The sequence below is a fragment of the Rhododendron vialii genome, chromosome 13a, assembly GCF_030253575.1.
Source record: "Rhododendron vialii isolate Sample 1 chromosome 13a, ASM3025357v1".
NCBI lineage: Eukaryota > Viridiplantae > Streptophyta > Magnoliopsida > Ericales > Ericaceae > Rhododendron > Rhododendron vialii.
In genome coordinates this window covers 9,919,737-9,933,750 of record NC_080569.1, presented here as the reverse complement: position 1 = coordinate 9,933,750, position 14,014 = coordinate 9,919,737, and the positions used below count along the sequence as shown (strand labels likewise).

At 39.1% G+C, this 14,014-nt stretch overlaps 2 protein-coding genes across 2 annotated transcripts; both read left to right on the top strand.

Annotated features, from left to right (window-relative positions):
* The first annotated feature begins 639 nt into the window (after positions 1 to 639).
* Positions 640 to 4,942, top strand: LOC131314818 (BTB/POZ domain-containing protein At5g60050). The gene is made up of 2 exons (XM_058343675.1): positions 640 to 1,764; positions 3,650 to 4,942. The coding sequence occupies exons 1-2, from the start codon at positions 1,117 to 1,119 to the stop codon at positions 4,604 to 4,606; spliced, it is 1,605 nt and encodes a 534-aa protein (XP_058199658.1). The 5' UTR covers positions 640 to 1,116; the 3' UTR covers positions 4,607 to 4,942.
* Positions 4,943 to 5,112: 170 nt separating this feature from the next.
* LOC131314819 (embryo-specific protein ATS3A-like) lies at positions 5,113 to 8,585 on the top strand. Its single transcript, XM_058343676.1, has 3 exons — positions 5,113 to 5,751; positions 6,038 to 7,275; positions 7,963 to 8,585. Exons 2-3 carry the CDS (start codon positions 7,177 to 7,179, stop codon positions 8,446 to 8,448), a joined length of 585 nt encoding a protein of 194 aa, XP_058199659.1. The 5' UTR covers positions 5,113 to 5,751; positions 6,038 to 7,176; the 3' UTR covers positions 8,449 to 8,585.
* The last annotated feature ends 5,429 nt before the right edge of the window (positions 8,586 to 14,014 follow it).

Below are 14,014 nucleotides of genomic sequence, written 5' to 3'. Positions count from 1 at the left end.
AAAAATTCATTATGACCATTTAAGATAAAATGATCAGAAAAATAAAATTTTCACACCGGTTCAAACGAATTGAAAATTAGAATACTTATTTTTTTTACACCATTTATATATTAAAAAATATAGTTAAAAAATTAAGTGTTTCGATTTTCAATCCGTTTAAACTGGTGCGAATATCTTATTTTTCTGATCATTTTATCTTAAAATGGTCGTAATGAATTTTTGGCTCTTAGGCCTTTTAATAAGCAACCTAAGAGAGCCTCTGAAACTAAATTAGGACTCTTCGGGTTGGGGAAATGGGATAAGCAGCGGTGATTTCGTCCAAATTTCACCCCTCTATAATATCAATTCCCTAATGATAAATGCCAAAACCGAAAAGGACAATGATAATTATCAAAACAGCTTTTTGTTAATGTCAAATTTTTTGTTGTACTATTTGGTACCAGTTTTTTAAACAGTTTTGGCGTTAGGATTGGGAGTTGCTGTAGTGCGGCGGATTTGACCATTCATCTGGATATGAAGGGCTCGAATTTAATTCGAGCTGTCCATTGTTCGGATAAAAATTCGAGTTATTAATTGCCAAGATGAACGGCTGGATTGATTGCACTATGTGTAGTGCGAAGGTGCGATACATCACCCTCAAATCCTTGGTGTTATCACCACCCTAAATAAATGTACAAGACATATATAAGCATATAATGAGTATGTTTGAATTTTGGATCCATCTCGAATACCACAAAAATTATCCGAACCGCTCGTCCAGTTCAAAATGATTTGGTTAGAGTTTTTGTAAAAATTTAATTCAATCGAATGTTGTAAAGTGAATTACGAAACATTCAACTTTATTTAAAAAAAATCCAGCCTTAGCGGCTCGGATATTTTTTGGGATCCGGATCCAAAATCCGTATGTATGCTACAAGCCTAAAATTAAATTTTTTTTTTGATCGATCGGAATAGTTCAAGGCTACAAGCCTATAATTATATGCGTACCTGTAGCAGCTCTGATCCCAAACCCCCTCTCTCCTCTTCTTGCTTTTCTTGGATTCGCCTTTCTCTCTCTCCCTCTCTAAAGTTTAAATCCCCACTCCCCTCCGTCGGCGCTCAACCGGACCTCCAACAATGGCGGCCGAGACCAACCACCACCACCACCACAACAACCTCAACAACTCACACACCACCAAGTCCAACAAAGAAGTCTCCACCATGATCAAGCAAGGCTTCATCTCCGATCCTTTCCTCCTATCTCCCAATCACTCCTCCCGCTCCCCCCAACCCCAACTCTTCTCTCTCTCTAGGGTTTCCCCCCTCTCCCCAAACTCCAACTCTCTCTCTCCTCCCCCCACCCCCACTCGCCCCACCCTCTTCGACATGATCTCCAACGACGACCACACCCGCCACTCCAGGCACTCCCTCGAGGCCCGCCAGAGGGTCTCCAGGGTTCTCGAGGCGGCGCCGTTTCGCAACCCGGGAAATTGTGGCGGGTTCGGGGACGTCAAGCTGTCGATCTCGGGACGGGACGGGTTTAGGGTCTCGATGGACGTCCACCGGCGGGTGCTGGCGGAGAGGAGTCGGTTTTTCGCGGCGAAGTTGTTGAGGAGGGACGGGGTTGGGGGGGAAGGTGGAGGAGGAGGGGTTTTGCATTCGGTGGAGATTTGTGACTGTGATGATGTGGAGGTGTATGTGGAGGCTGTGGTGTTGATGTACTGTGATGATTTGAGGAGGAAGTTGGTGGGGGAGGAGGTGTCTAAAGTCTTGGGCTTGTTGAAGGTAATGTTGTCTTTTTGCCTTTGCTTTGTTTTGATTTCTCTTTTTATGTCAAGGTTTCGAATTCCATACCGTACTGATATTGGCCAAATTCGGTATGCTACACCTTTTATTTGTTCTATCTCAATTACCAGCCGATACCAATCAATACCGGACTACTTATATATATATTTTTCTTTCAATACCCGGTACAGCCAATACGGACAATACGGAACTATTTTTAAATTTCTTTTTCTTTTTAATCAATGAATATATTATACATGTGGGTAAATAACACTAATAGCAATAATTTGAAACAGTACTTGGTATCTCACCCGGTATCTCACCGATACTAGTACGTAGATACAAGTAGGAAAACCGGTACTCTAGCTGGTAAAGTATTCGGAATGAAAATTTTTTTTTTGTCAGGATTTAGTGGTGTTTGAAGACTTTTTTCTGGTGTGATTGGGTGTGTAAGTTGAGTTTTTTTTTTTTAAATGATAAAAATAGAAGTGGGTCTGGTTTGTATTATTAGCGGGTAATGTTTGTTATTGTCTTGTTTTCTTCACAAAATGGTTTGCGCTGGTGGAACGGTCTTGTTTAGTTACTGTGGATGTGAGTGGCAGGAATAGTACTTGAGGTCGCCCTCCGGGTATATGGCGGTCACTACAACAGTCCTCGGGACCACCGGAGGTGGAGGTGGAGGTGGAGGAGGAGAGAGCTCGGGCCGGCCGTAGAGCGAGGGCGGCAGTGAAGATTGGTCAACCAGAGTGTTAGACTCTGTATCTGTAGGTAGTGTATTGGATATAATGTGTCTATATCATTTTGGTGGTGTATAAACCATCCATATATGGAAGCCTCAGAGATGGGCTTGCCAGGGGATGGAGAGGCCAGAGGGATGGGTAGGCCATGGAGAGGCATCTGATCATCTTCTGGTGTCAGGGGTGGTTGATATAGGTATGGTTGTGGTTGTATTGACGGTGGTTGTGGTAATGATGATGGTAGTTGAGGCAGACGTTGGGTGATGTAGGCGGCGCCCCTCTCTCTCTCTCTCTCTCTCTCTCTCTCTCTCTCTCTCTCTCTATGGTATTCGAGCATTGACAATCCCCTCGCTCGCCTCCGAGCCACATGCCTCCTTAGGTCCGAGCGGAGTACCCGGGCCTTGCTCCCGACTTGGGTATCATGAGGAGTTTTTGAGAGTCGCCAGGCTCATGAGAACCTTATTTTATGTATGGAGAGCGGACATGGTTGAGCATGTCACTAAGTCTCTTGGTGTCGTATTTTGGAGACTCCACGGGGGAGTTCCCAATATGAAGGTCCATGAAGTCTAGAGTGCTTGCATGATATGAGGAGTCGTGAATCCGGAGGAGCTCACTTGCCTTACCCGTGGGGTATTGGGCCAGCCGGTAAGTGCCACGTGGCGATCCTCTTCTGGATACCCACAGTTACTAGGAAGGTGTTGTAAATGTTGTCAAGTGGTCTTGAAATTTATTGGCGTTTAAGAACATAATACTATGGTGATTAAATGCTTGAGTTTTAGGGCTTTGAGAAACTGTAATTGGGTTTGGATATGGTGGTTAGGGGGAATTGTTCATCGTCCATTTCTGTAAAATATGTTTGTGGAGTTCTATTCTTGTTTCTTCAGAAAATGATTTAAGCTGAGATGGTATTGATTGTTGCTGAGTAACTGTTGGAGAAGAGAAAACAAGCAGAAAACGGTTTGTTAATTTTGGCTTGTCAAGCTCCTGTGCTTGAAACCAAACAACATGGAAAAGAATTTTCAGAGTTTTCTCTATGATTCAAGAAAATACAGCGGGGAGGGTTTGCGCATATGGATTAGATCCTTAATTTAGGGGGGGAAATGTCTGTGTCTTGAATTGTTTCTTTATTTGTTGTCCTTGCGGTGCAGGTATCTGCTGCAATCATGTTTGATGCTGGAATAATTGCTTGCTTAGAGTATCTAGAAGCAGTTCCCTGGTCTGAAGAAGAAGAGGACAAAATCGTAACCCATCTCACTGAGCTTCAGCTCCACGATTCTGTAGCGGAAGTTCTGAAAAGAGTATCATCTGATTCATCGACATCTTTAAGAGCTGATAATATCTTTCTGAAGCTGTTGACAGGTGTTTTAGAGGCCAAGGACGATAAAGCACGACGAGAAATGAAAACCCTTATTTCTCGGCTACTTAGGGAAGAGGCATCACCAAACCAGTACAGTAACGAAAACAGACTTGATGTTTCTAAAGACACACTTTACCACCTTTGCCACGGCTGTCTGAGTTCTCTAATACTTAGCTTATCTGAAGCCACGTGTGTGGATGAGAGCAAGAAGGACCGAGGTGTTCTTATGGGTGAGATAGCTAGAGAAGCAGATAACATGCAGTGGATAGTCGAAATCCTAATTCACAAAAAAATGGGGGATGAGTTTGTGAAACTGTGGGCGGATCAAAAGGAGCTCGCTGTCCTCCATTCAAAAATACCCATTATGTACCGTCATGAAATTAGCATGATCACTGCACAACTATGTATCGCAATTGGGAGAGGTCACATTTTGGTGCCGAGAGATATCCGGTATGCTCTGCTTTCTACGTGGTTGGAAGCTCTCTATGAGGACTTTGCGTGGATGAGGAGGGCCAATAGATCCATGGATAAGAAACTGGTAGAGGATGGGTTGAGCCAAACAATTCTTACGCTGCCTTTGCCACAGCAACAGTCTATCTTGCTTAATTGGTTTCATCGGTTTCTAAACAAAGGAGATGATTGCCCCAATATTCAGAGAGCATTTGAAGTTTGGTGGAGAAGAGCTTTCGTCAGACAGTATGTAGTGGAGTCCCAGTTGCAGATAACGGTCTGTGACTATCCAAATTGAAGCATCCTAACACTCGACATCAACAAGTGTACATACGAAGCACCATTCTTTAGGTTGAGCTATCTGTAATTTTCTTTGCGTAGACCCACTTGGGATATATGATTGCTACACTATTTTTCATTTTTTTCTGATTGCCCAGGTCTTGTAACTTGAAATAATATTTGGCATGAAAAAATTTGAGAAGATGAAGTCTACTCACAAGTTTGAATTGTGGGGTGTGCCGATATGTTAGGAACTGCTGTTGTATATTGATTGCACTGTTGGAAGACATTTTTGCTGACTTCTGAAAAGGAATTATGTTTTCTGGGTATTGTATTCAAAGCTTATTTCAGCCAATATCTCAGGCCTTGACAGGCTGCTGCACATGAGCTGGGCAAGTGACTGTAAGAAGCACTGGGTCCTGCTAATCTCATCAAGCATCTAATGTCACCTTGCTACCACTCTTCACTCTTCTCTCTCTCTCTCTCTCTCTCTCTCTCTCTCTCTCTCTCTCTCTCTCTAGGGGGGTGTATGTGTGTGTGGAACAAGGTTAAGCTGTGATGCATACATGTGACATTAAAAATCATCTTTGAGGCTCGATTTTTGTGGTTTTCTAGGTTCATTTCAGATGCTTGCACTTCCTTTTCATTTGGAAAATGTGTGCGTTTTCCAATCAGAATGTCCTCATCGTCCTTGCTGTTAGCTTGAGTACAAGTTGCAGTGGGCATGATCCAACTAGTCTGCGGTAACTGTCCCCATTTCCACCTTGATTAATAATGTAGCATTCGAAGCCAGGATACTATGTTCAATCTCTGGTAGTCATTGAAACAATTTCTTTGGTTTTATTGATGGACTAAACTGGAAATTGCAGCTGCTCTTGACTGAGTATACTCCATCTAGTGATATTGAAATTTGCGTTGTCTTCCACAAGGAAGTGGTGCTCTTGCATTCAGGATTGTTTGGTTATGTAAATTAGCTGGTTTTAGCAACTGTTAGTTTTGGGCACTATTAACGTTTTCATGCGCATGATGCAGAAGACAAATTGCTCGCAAGGCTGAAGGGGGAGTTTGACTGTTCAATTCTCTGTTCAATTCTGATAAAAAGAAAAAAAAAGTTTTTACTGTTCAATTGGACAGTTTCTTGTTCATGGCAGGAAACGTTTACTGGTAAATCTGATACTCCTTAAGTGGATCTCTATTATAGTGGAACTTCAAGTGTTTTACTAGAGTATATTAGTGGAAACTTAGTTTCTCTTGATTCTGTTCCATGACTCTAGTAAGAGTGCATATTCTGTACTAACAGACGGGTGTTGGTTATCCATAATTTGATATCCAGCGCAAGATTATGTCCATAATCTATAACGTTGTTGGTTAGACACGTGTAACATATGCATGTGTATTCATGTATTCGGAGAGTAAATAGAGTTCTTATGTAGTTATGTGTATGTACCAGTGATGGGTAAATGGATTGGATGACTGTTGCAGGCTCACATAACCATCAATTTCTCATCACCTTGGAGTGAAGGTAATTTTCTTACAACTGTTAGTTAATCTCTCTCTCTCTCTCTCTGGTATGACAGTAGCCATTAGAATTCTGACCTTGTGCCAGCAAATAGTCATAAAAGCTAAGCACGAGTCCTCTTTCTCTTGAAAAGGAAATTTTCATCTTTAGACTAAGACCAGCAAATGGAGGGCTGAACTGGAAATGTCACCAGTAGTTAAACTGTTTTGAGGATTACAAATTTAGACCAGCAAAATGATTTGGATTTCTCTACTACTAACGTTCCAATTACAGAAGCAAAGGTCAAAGATGTGCTTTTTGAATAAAAACAACTGTATCTGAATCCCCTATCAGAAGAAATAGAAGTATAGAACACTATTATGGTACTTCAAACAACAACAAAGACGCTGAAAGTGTTACCGCAAAATTCGAAGCCACAAACGCTACTAGTATTCAGTGTGAAGCCTTGTCTTGTGTCTACTTCTCCATCTCAAACTTGATCTTCTTGGAGTCATCAGCTGAGCTGAGCTGAGCTGACATTAACATTCCATGGATCCCTCTAGTCTGTTAATATAGGCAGGTTTACAGAACTGCATATTATCTGTGTTTTTCTCTCTTTGTTTTGCACTCATGATTTTTGTTTGTGATTATGTATAAAAATAGCTCTTGGATGTCATTTTCTTTTTTTTCCTTTTCTTTTAGTACATTGATACTTTTCTCATAAAGGGTTGGTCTCTTGTTCTTTTCTTTTGTCGTCATCTTTCACCATAAAGGAGAACCAAAGGGCCAAAAGATCAAAACTATCAAATATGAATGCGTAAACAAACAGAGTGATTTCCCTATTTAAAAGCATATTAACTAGCCCTAATAAATTGACAAGGTATGAGTAACACCCAAGCAATCTTACAACAACAAAAATAGAAGAATTTGGCTGAAATGTAGATAGTTGCAGCTAAAAAAGTTGAGAATCTGGGGTTTTCAAGTGTCAAGAAAAGAATAAAGGATAAAAAGCTGTATAAATTGCATGCATATGTCTGATTGGTTCTTGTAAACAGCTTATCTTCTCAGGACATGACTTTGAGCTACCAGTAATGAAGATAAATTGCAGGGGGCCAATCCTTGCACTTTGTGTTTTTCTTTGTTTTGTGTTTATAATTGCAGGAGGTGAAGATCTCTCACCACAAAAGAAGGTATTGATGCCCCATGCAACCGTTGCATACTAGGCAAAAACTTTTTTACTTAAACACTGACCCCTTGCGGCAACCCCAATTCTCCTGTCCTAGGCCTCTCTTAGATGCGCAATGTGCACTAAAACACATGGTGTGCAGCTGAGATAGGCCTGAGACAGGGTACCATGGATTTTTCTTTCCTTTCCGAGACACAGGATCTGTACTTGTTTTTGGTAGTGTTCTTACATGTATTTTATAGCTGTTAGAAATTTGGAATTGAGCTATCCCTCAAGATTCTGTATGTTTCTACGAGGCCGAGTATTGAGTTTAGTTTACTTGCTGTAATTCGAGTATCAGTTTCTGTCATTTTCGGGGTAGAAATCCTTTAGGTTACATATTCATACGATTGAGTCCTTGGGTTTTCAAGGTAGCGCAAAAAAAGTGCTTCCAGTAATCGCTGCTTGACTCGGGCTTGTTCTTAGAAAGTCAAGGTGGTTCTAATTGTTTGTTTACTCGAACAGAGTCAGAAAAAACCCTGAAGCATTTCGATTCGAATCTTCATAGGAAGACACTTCGTTTTGTGGTAGCCTCCTCCGGTCCGCGTAGAAACTTTTGTTAATGGGTACTCCTTATGCTGCCTGGTTTGGTGGGGTTCATATTTAGCCCACATGAAGGTCTAACAAATTGCTTGATTTTTCGACATTGCAGGAAAACTGTACCTATGCAGTAACAATAGAAACAACATGTACAAAGGGTGCAGGGACCTCTAACCACATCAGCCTAAGGTTTGGTGATACAAAATCAAATGAAATCCTTGTAAAACACCTCAACCACAAGCATGTAAGGTGGGTAGATCCTCTGCAGCCCCAAGTCCTCGACGACGTGCCGCGAAAGCCGTTCCAAGCTTGCCACGTGGACCAATTCCAAGTCACTGGCCAGTGTGTGGAATCCCCCATTTGTTACCTCTACCTCAAGCTTGCCGGAAACGACGACTGGCGGCCAGGATTTGCTAAAGTCTGGGCGCTCGGTGGGGCTCGCTTGAGCTCGAATTATTTCTATTTTCGCCGGTACTTGCCGAGGCATGTGTGGCATGGTTCTGACTTCTGTGATAGGGAGGTGACACCATTTGGGATCAAGTACAAGAGGAAGGTTTTTGTGACGAAGACTGCTTCTCATGAACCATTGTGGCCATAAGAGTGTTTTATCTCACCTTTGTTGTATGTATTAGTAGTATTCATGTAACTGGATACAAATTTCTTTCCCCTGTGTGATGATTATAATTCCATTCAATAATGGCTGAACTGTTGATTAGCCACTGACCAAGTTAATTGTCACTGTGATCCTCAAATTTGTGGGTGTTCTATTTGAGCCCTACGACTTCGTAACTTAGTCAATGCAACCTAGTCCGTTTTCTGGGATCAATGGCACAAATTTTCATGTGCTTCTTAATTAAATTTTGTTTTAAGAAAATGATTAGTTGAATGTGTTTGAGTAATTTTCCTTAATTTGAAGCAAGGAATAAGAAACTGTTGTGTTCTGCTGAGGGTTGTTAAAAAATAAGTATTTATTTGCAATTTTTAAGTTTAAAAATAATGGACTTATTGAAATAATTTTTTTGCGCAATACGGATCTTGTTTAATAGATCTCGATGAAATCTTTTGAATGATGTAAAAAAAAAAAAAAAAACTTTTTTAGAATATCCAATCAAAATCAAAAGAAAGAACTTTTTCAAAATAAGGGCTAATAAAAGAGTTCATAATAGTGGAAAGGAGCCCATTGAGCTGATAATAAGCAAACAGAAAGACAAGAAAAATACGTATTCATGTGTACTTTTTACACATTTTTAATACATATTCACACACTTGTTAGCCCAAATGATTTTAGAATTTTTCTTTCCACTACCATGAACTCTTTTATTAGCTCTTATTTTGAAAAAGTTCTTTCTTTTGATTTTGATTGGGTATTTTGGAAATGATGTGTTGTAAGGTGCACGTTTCTCCTCAGGATCTTTTCTACCATTTCTTGGACTGGTTTCTATTCCTCTGTTCCATTGGAGAGCTTGATGAGATCGGTGGTCCATTTTGTAAGGAAGAGTGACTTTTGAGTAGCTCGTAGCTTGTAATTTGCTCTTCAAGCTATGAAAAGTGTTGGTAGTAAAACCGGGAAGTTTAATCATCTTTATGGCTTCTATCTCTCCTCCATGGGATGGATGTCCGATGATTTTCGTTACTATCTCTCATTTATAAAATCTCATCCTATCGTTTGACCAAAAGCACTGAATAAACAGTACTCTAATAGCAGCAGGCCTTGCCTAGTACTACTCTGTTTGATTGAGCACTTAGTAAAGTGAAATAAATACAGTTCAGAATTGTATCTGGTCTTGGAAGCAACAAACTGGAGCCATTGATTTGCCAATTTAATGGGATTAGACATCATTTCATTTCATTTTTATAAAAAAACCATATCAAAAGTACATTTTGGACCTTGATATGTTACATCATCATGACCAGTTTCAGTTTTTAAAACAAATCAATTTATAAGTACATTTTGTAGTCTTCTATAGAAAGAAATTAAAGGCACATATTTCTCTACTGAAAATGGATTACTATTTAATTGCATGGATCGACATTCATATAAAAAGCTTGTCTCTCATCTTTGTAATTGTAGCATACATATACGTATGCTGCACCAACAAATTAAAGAGTTGGCGTGTGAAAGAAATTAAACATGCATGCAGTCCGAAGGGTCCAATCACCCAATATTCAACATTGATGTTCTCTACCATATGCTCGCATGCATCGATCAACGGAGCAAACGCGCAAAATTACTACGATTTAATGTGCTGAGTAACGGCATTCCGGTTCAACGAAGAGTATCATTCATGCCGGAACTAAAAAATATACGGGAGAAATTCTATATAGCCAAAGGATTATGTTTGGTGACAGTCAAACTAAACTAGAGATTCATGTCCTCTTATATACTAAAATTTGCACTCTATATACGTTTATTGTTGAGCATGATGCAAGTGTACCAAAGAGTACTCAATGTGTGGCACCATTGTACGATATGTAACTACTCATTAATTAAAACTCACAATAAGAGCAGATGAGGCATTTTTTGGTGGCAAGGGGTGTTCAAATTAATCAGCTTAAGCGCATCTCAATTAATTTTCTATTCGGTCTGATCAGGTTAGATAGGTGGCCATCCGCGTCAAGACTAAAAAATTTACAAGAAAAATTGTTGCGACCTTTCGTTGGAGTCTAGATGAGGCATTCTTAATATTCTTGCACTAATGCAAATGTACAATCCTACTATTTTAAAATGAGATTTCTCATCGGTTGGTGACATTGTCGGGTTATATATACACTCACGAATATATACTAACAAAAATAACAATTCGAATGTGGTCTATTTACTTCCATTCTACGAACCATCTCTTGTTTTACACCAAATATATTCTCACTCACACATGATTTTTTTGTTGGTGTTCTTCGTTTAGGTAAGTGAAAATGTGACTAGACAGCGAAGTTTGCAGATGTGTGGAATCCGCACTTCCAAACAGCGTACAGAGAACTTTCACTTGAGGCCTTTTAATTGCTGGTAAACTGAATATTACTTGCCCCCACAACTCATTACATAACCCATCCAGTATTGCTCATTTTTCTTTTTGGTTCAAAGGTCAGGTGTGTTCAAGTTAGTTTACACATATTCACCAGCGGAGGTATAGAGGGGCCAGAGTTCCAACATTTAAAATATTTTTTTTACTACTATTACATGTAATATGGTTATTATTTTTATAATTAGTATAGCAATCACTAAAATTATGAATTATTTTGATTTGACCTAGCCAAAAATTGAAGTTATTTTACATTGTCTGTAAAATTTTGGGCAAAGTCCATTTTCACCCCCTGTGGTTATCGCCATGTGCGGATTACCCCTCATGGTTCAAAACTGACCACATAACCTACCTGTGATTTTGAAAATGTGCAGATAGATCCCCTGCCGTCATGTTTTCCATCCATATTAACGGAGGTGTATCTCACACGTCTCTAGAATGTAATCTGAGTCGTTCATTATGTATTAAATAAAGAATAGATTATCTCTGTAGAAAATCATCTCGACCAGGCATTAATAACTCAGTGATCTAATTTTTAGTAAATTCAAATTTGAAATTTTAATTTCATAACAAAATCGATTTGACCATGAGTTTTTTTATTTTTTGATTGACTTGAATTTTGGCATAGATGTAGTACTCGTCAAAATTTACAATATCAAATGTTTGGATTCAATTTTTGGAATAGGGGATGGTATGGTTAGATTTAAAAAAGAAGAAGAATCAAAGGACATGATGAGAGTATATCGGTCTTTTAATGTTGTGTCCGTTAATATGGATGAAAAACATGACGGCATGGGGTCTATTCGCATATTTTCAAAACCACGGATAGGTTATGTGGTCAATTTTGAACCATAAGGAGGTATTCGCACATGACGATAATCACAGGGGGTCAAAGTGTACTTTGCCCCTTTAACAAAAGGATTCACACATGCATTTGCGTAGCAATTGTCTGACAATAATGCAAAAGATATTATATATATCCGATATATTAATGTAGCACAAAGCTACACCATATAATATTGAGTACATTTTTGCATGAAAATACTTCTCTTATGTCGGCCTCCCTCGGACCAAAATTCTGGCTCCGCCACTGCACACATCTCGAATAATCACCTCCCGGTCCGGTCACATCCATTGCTCATTTATTATTACGTGTTGTTCTAGTTGATCCTCACCACCTTCCAACAGTTCTTGGCAATACTCCTGCCACGGCCTTAAAATTTTTCTGCCCCATTAATGAGAAACATTTCCTATTTATGTATAACATCCCTCTAGAGGCATCTACTACTAAAGCATCCGCACGTGACTCTTTAAACAACTTTTTAAATTAAAGTAAAGAGCAAAAATGAGAAAATGGGCTAAAAATGCCCTACACTAGCCTCTCTTCCTTCCTCTTTACTTTGCAAAATAAATAACTTTGATTTACCCAAAAAAAAAAAAAAAAAAACTTTGCTACATTGACTCTTTTGTTTTAAAGAGTCACTATTTACCCTTTTAACTATTAATTGAGTAGAGAAATGTGAGAATAAATGAAGGATATGTAAAAGTATGAATACTTAATTGAGTAGAGAGTGAGAGTAAAGGTCTGATGCAAAAGACATTTTAAAAGTAAGTAGCTAAAGTAGGAAAATGAATTTTTAAGATGTAATTTGGTCTAAAATTTAAAAAGGTTGATGCAGATGCTCTAACGTGGAATAATCTAGTAGCTAGCTAGCTAGCCAGCTAGATGGAGAACTATATAGTTAGTAAACGGTTTTGGGGTACTCAAGCAAGCAGAAATGCAGAACCCCACCACGATGAAGAATCGAAGATCTAAGATTTGTTTTAATTAAGGTCTTGTCTATTGGTTTTTGACATTTTTTCATTGATAGCTAGGTTTTTTCAATTTCTGTAAACTGGAACTATCGAATTACCAAGCATAGAGGAAAACCACAATGAAGGATATATATCCTTTACTCTGACTCTGTTTAGCACCGGATGGTAAAGCAAAAACTCTAGAAAGGGTAGACACAGTTATATACTCCATATACTAGCGTCGTTTGTGCCAGTTTAATGCACGGAATAAAAAATCAAAATGGTTTTTTTCGGCTCCGTGTATCGAACGGGCACAATTCTAATGATATTTTTTTTTTTAAGGAAATTAACACCAGAATCATGTATGTATATGATTGTGTCCGAATTGCCTTTTGCCCAACTGAAGTTCTTTCATGTCAAGCTTTCAAATTACCTTTTCCGGAAAAGAGCTTGATCAAATCATATTTGTTTGATCAGAAATTGTCGGTCTCAGTCTAAATGTTCATTTCGACTCAAACCATCGGTGACCTAATTTTCTACATGAGTGATAAAAACATTAAAAATCACAAGATGAAAGGCTTGGGTGGTCAAATATCATCGTTGTGGATTCTGTCAATAGTTTTTAAGTTAAAATGATTCAGGTTGCCGATTTTGTAAATCAAAATTTAATTTTTGATATACCTATCGATGTTGGGTCAAACTAATTTTATGCATAAATACATTACTCTGCGGGCCATACAAAATGAACGGTTCAGATTATTGCGATAAACTGTCGATGAGCCCACACATAGCGCCAGTGTAAACCCCATGTTAACACCTCAACCGTAAAGAAGTTAATTTCCATATTGTGTTTGTAATTTTGTTGTGGTAATATACATAGGCGGTGAGAGCAATGGCAAAACACATGAAAATGTGAAAAGCCTAAGGACAAAATTAAACAATGGGCCAGCTAGCGGATCTGTGTATGCATTCATGGAGTACGGAAATTCTGTCAAATTTAGCCTTTGAATGGTTTCTGGCTTGTGATGGTGGTCCTTCAAACCGGGGTAAACGGACTCTTTAGTGGGTTGGACCCTCCCCCTCCGGTGGGACAGTTTAAACTTAACACGGATGGTGCTTTCAAACCAAACTTGAGATCAGGTGTGGCGGGTGGTCTCATTCGAGATGGTAATGGTGATTGGATTGTGGGTTTCCAAAGGCGAATTGGGGCAGCTTCTTTTATTTTTATTTTTTAACAACATTGAAAATTTATTAATTTTTGAAAACAGATTACAAAGATTAAAAGAATCCATAGCACGAGGCATCAAAACAGAGCAAAGAGAACTCCGACAATCATATGACACGCCGCTA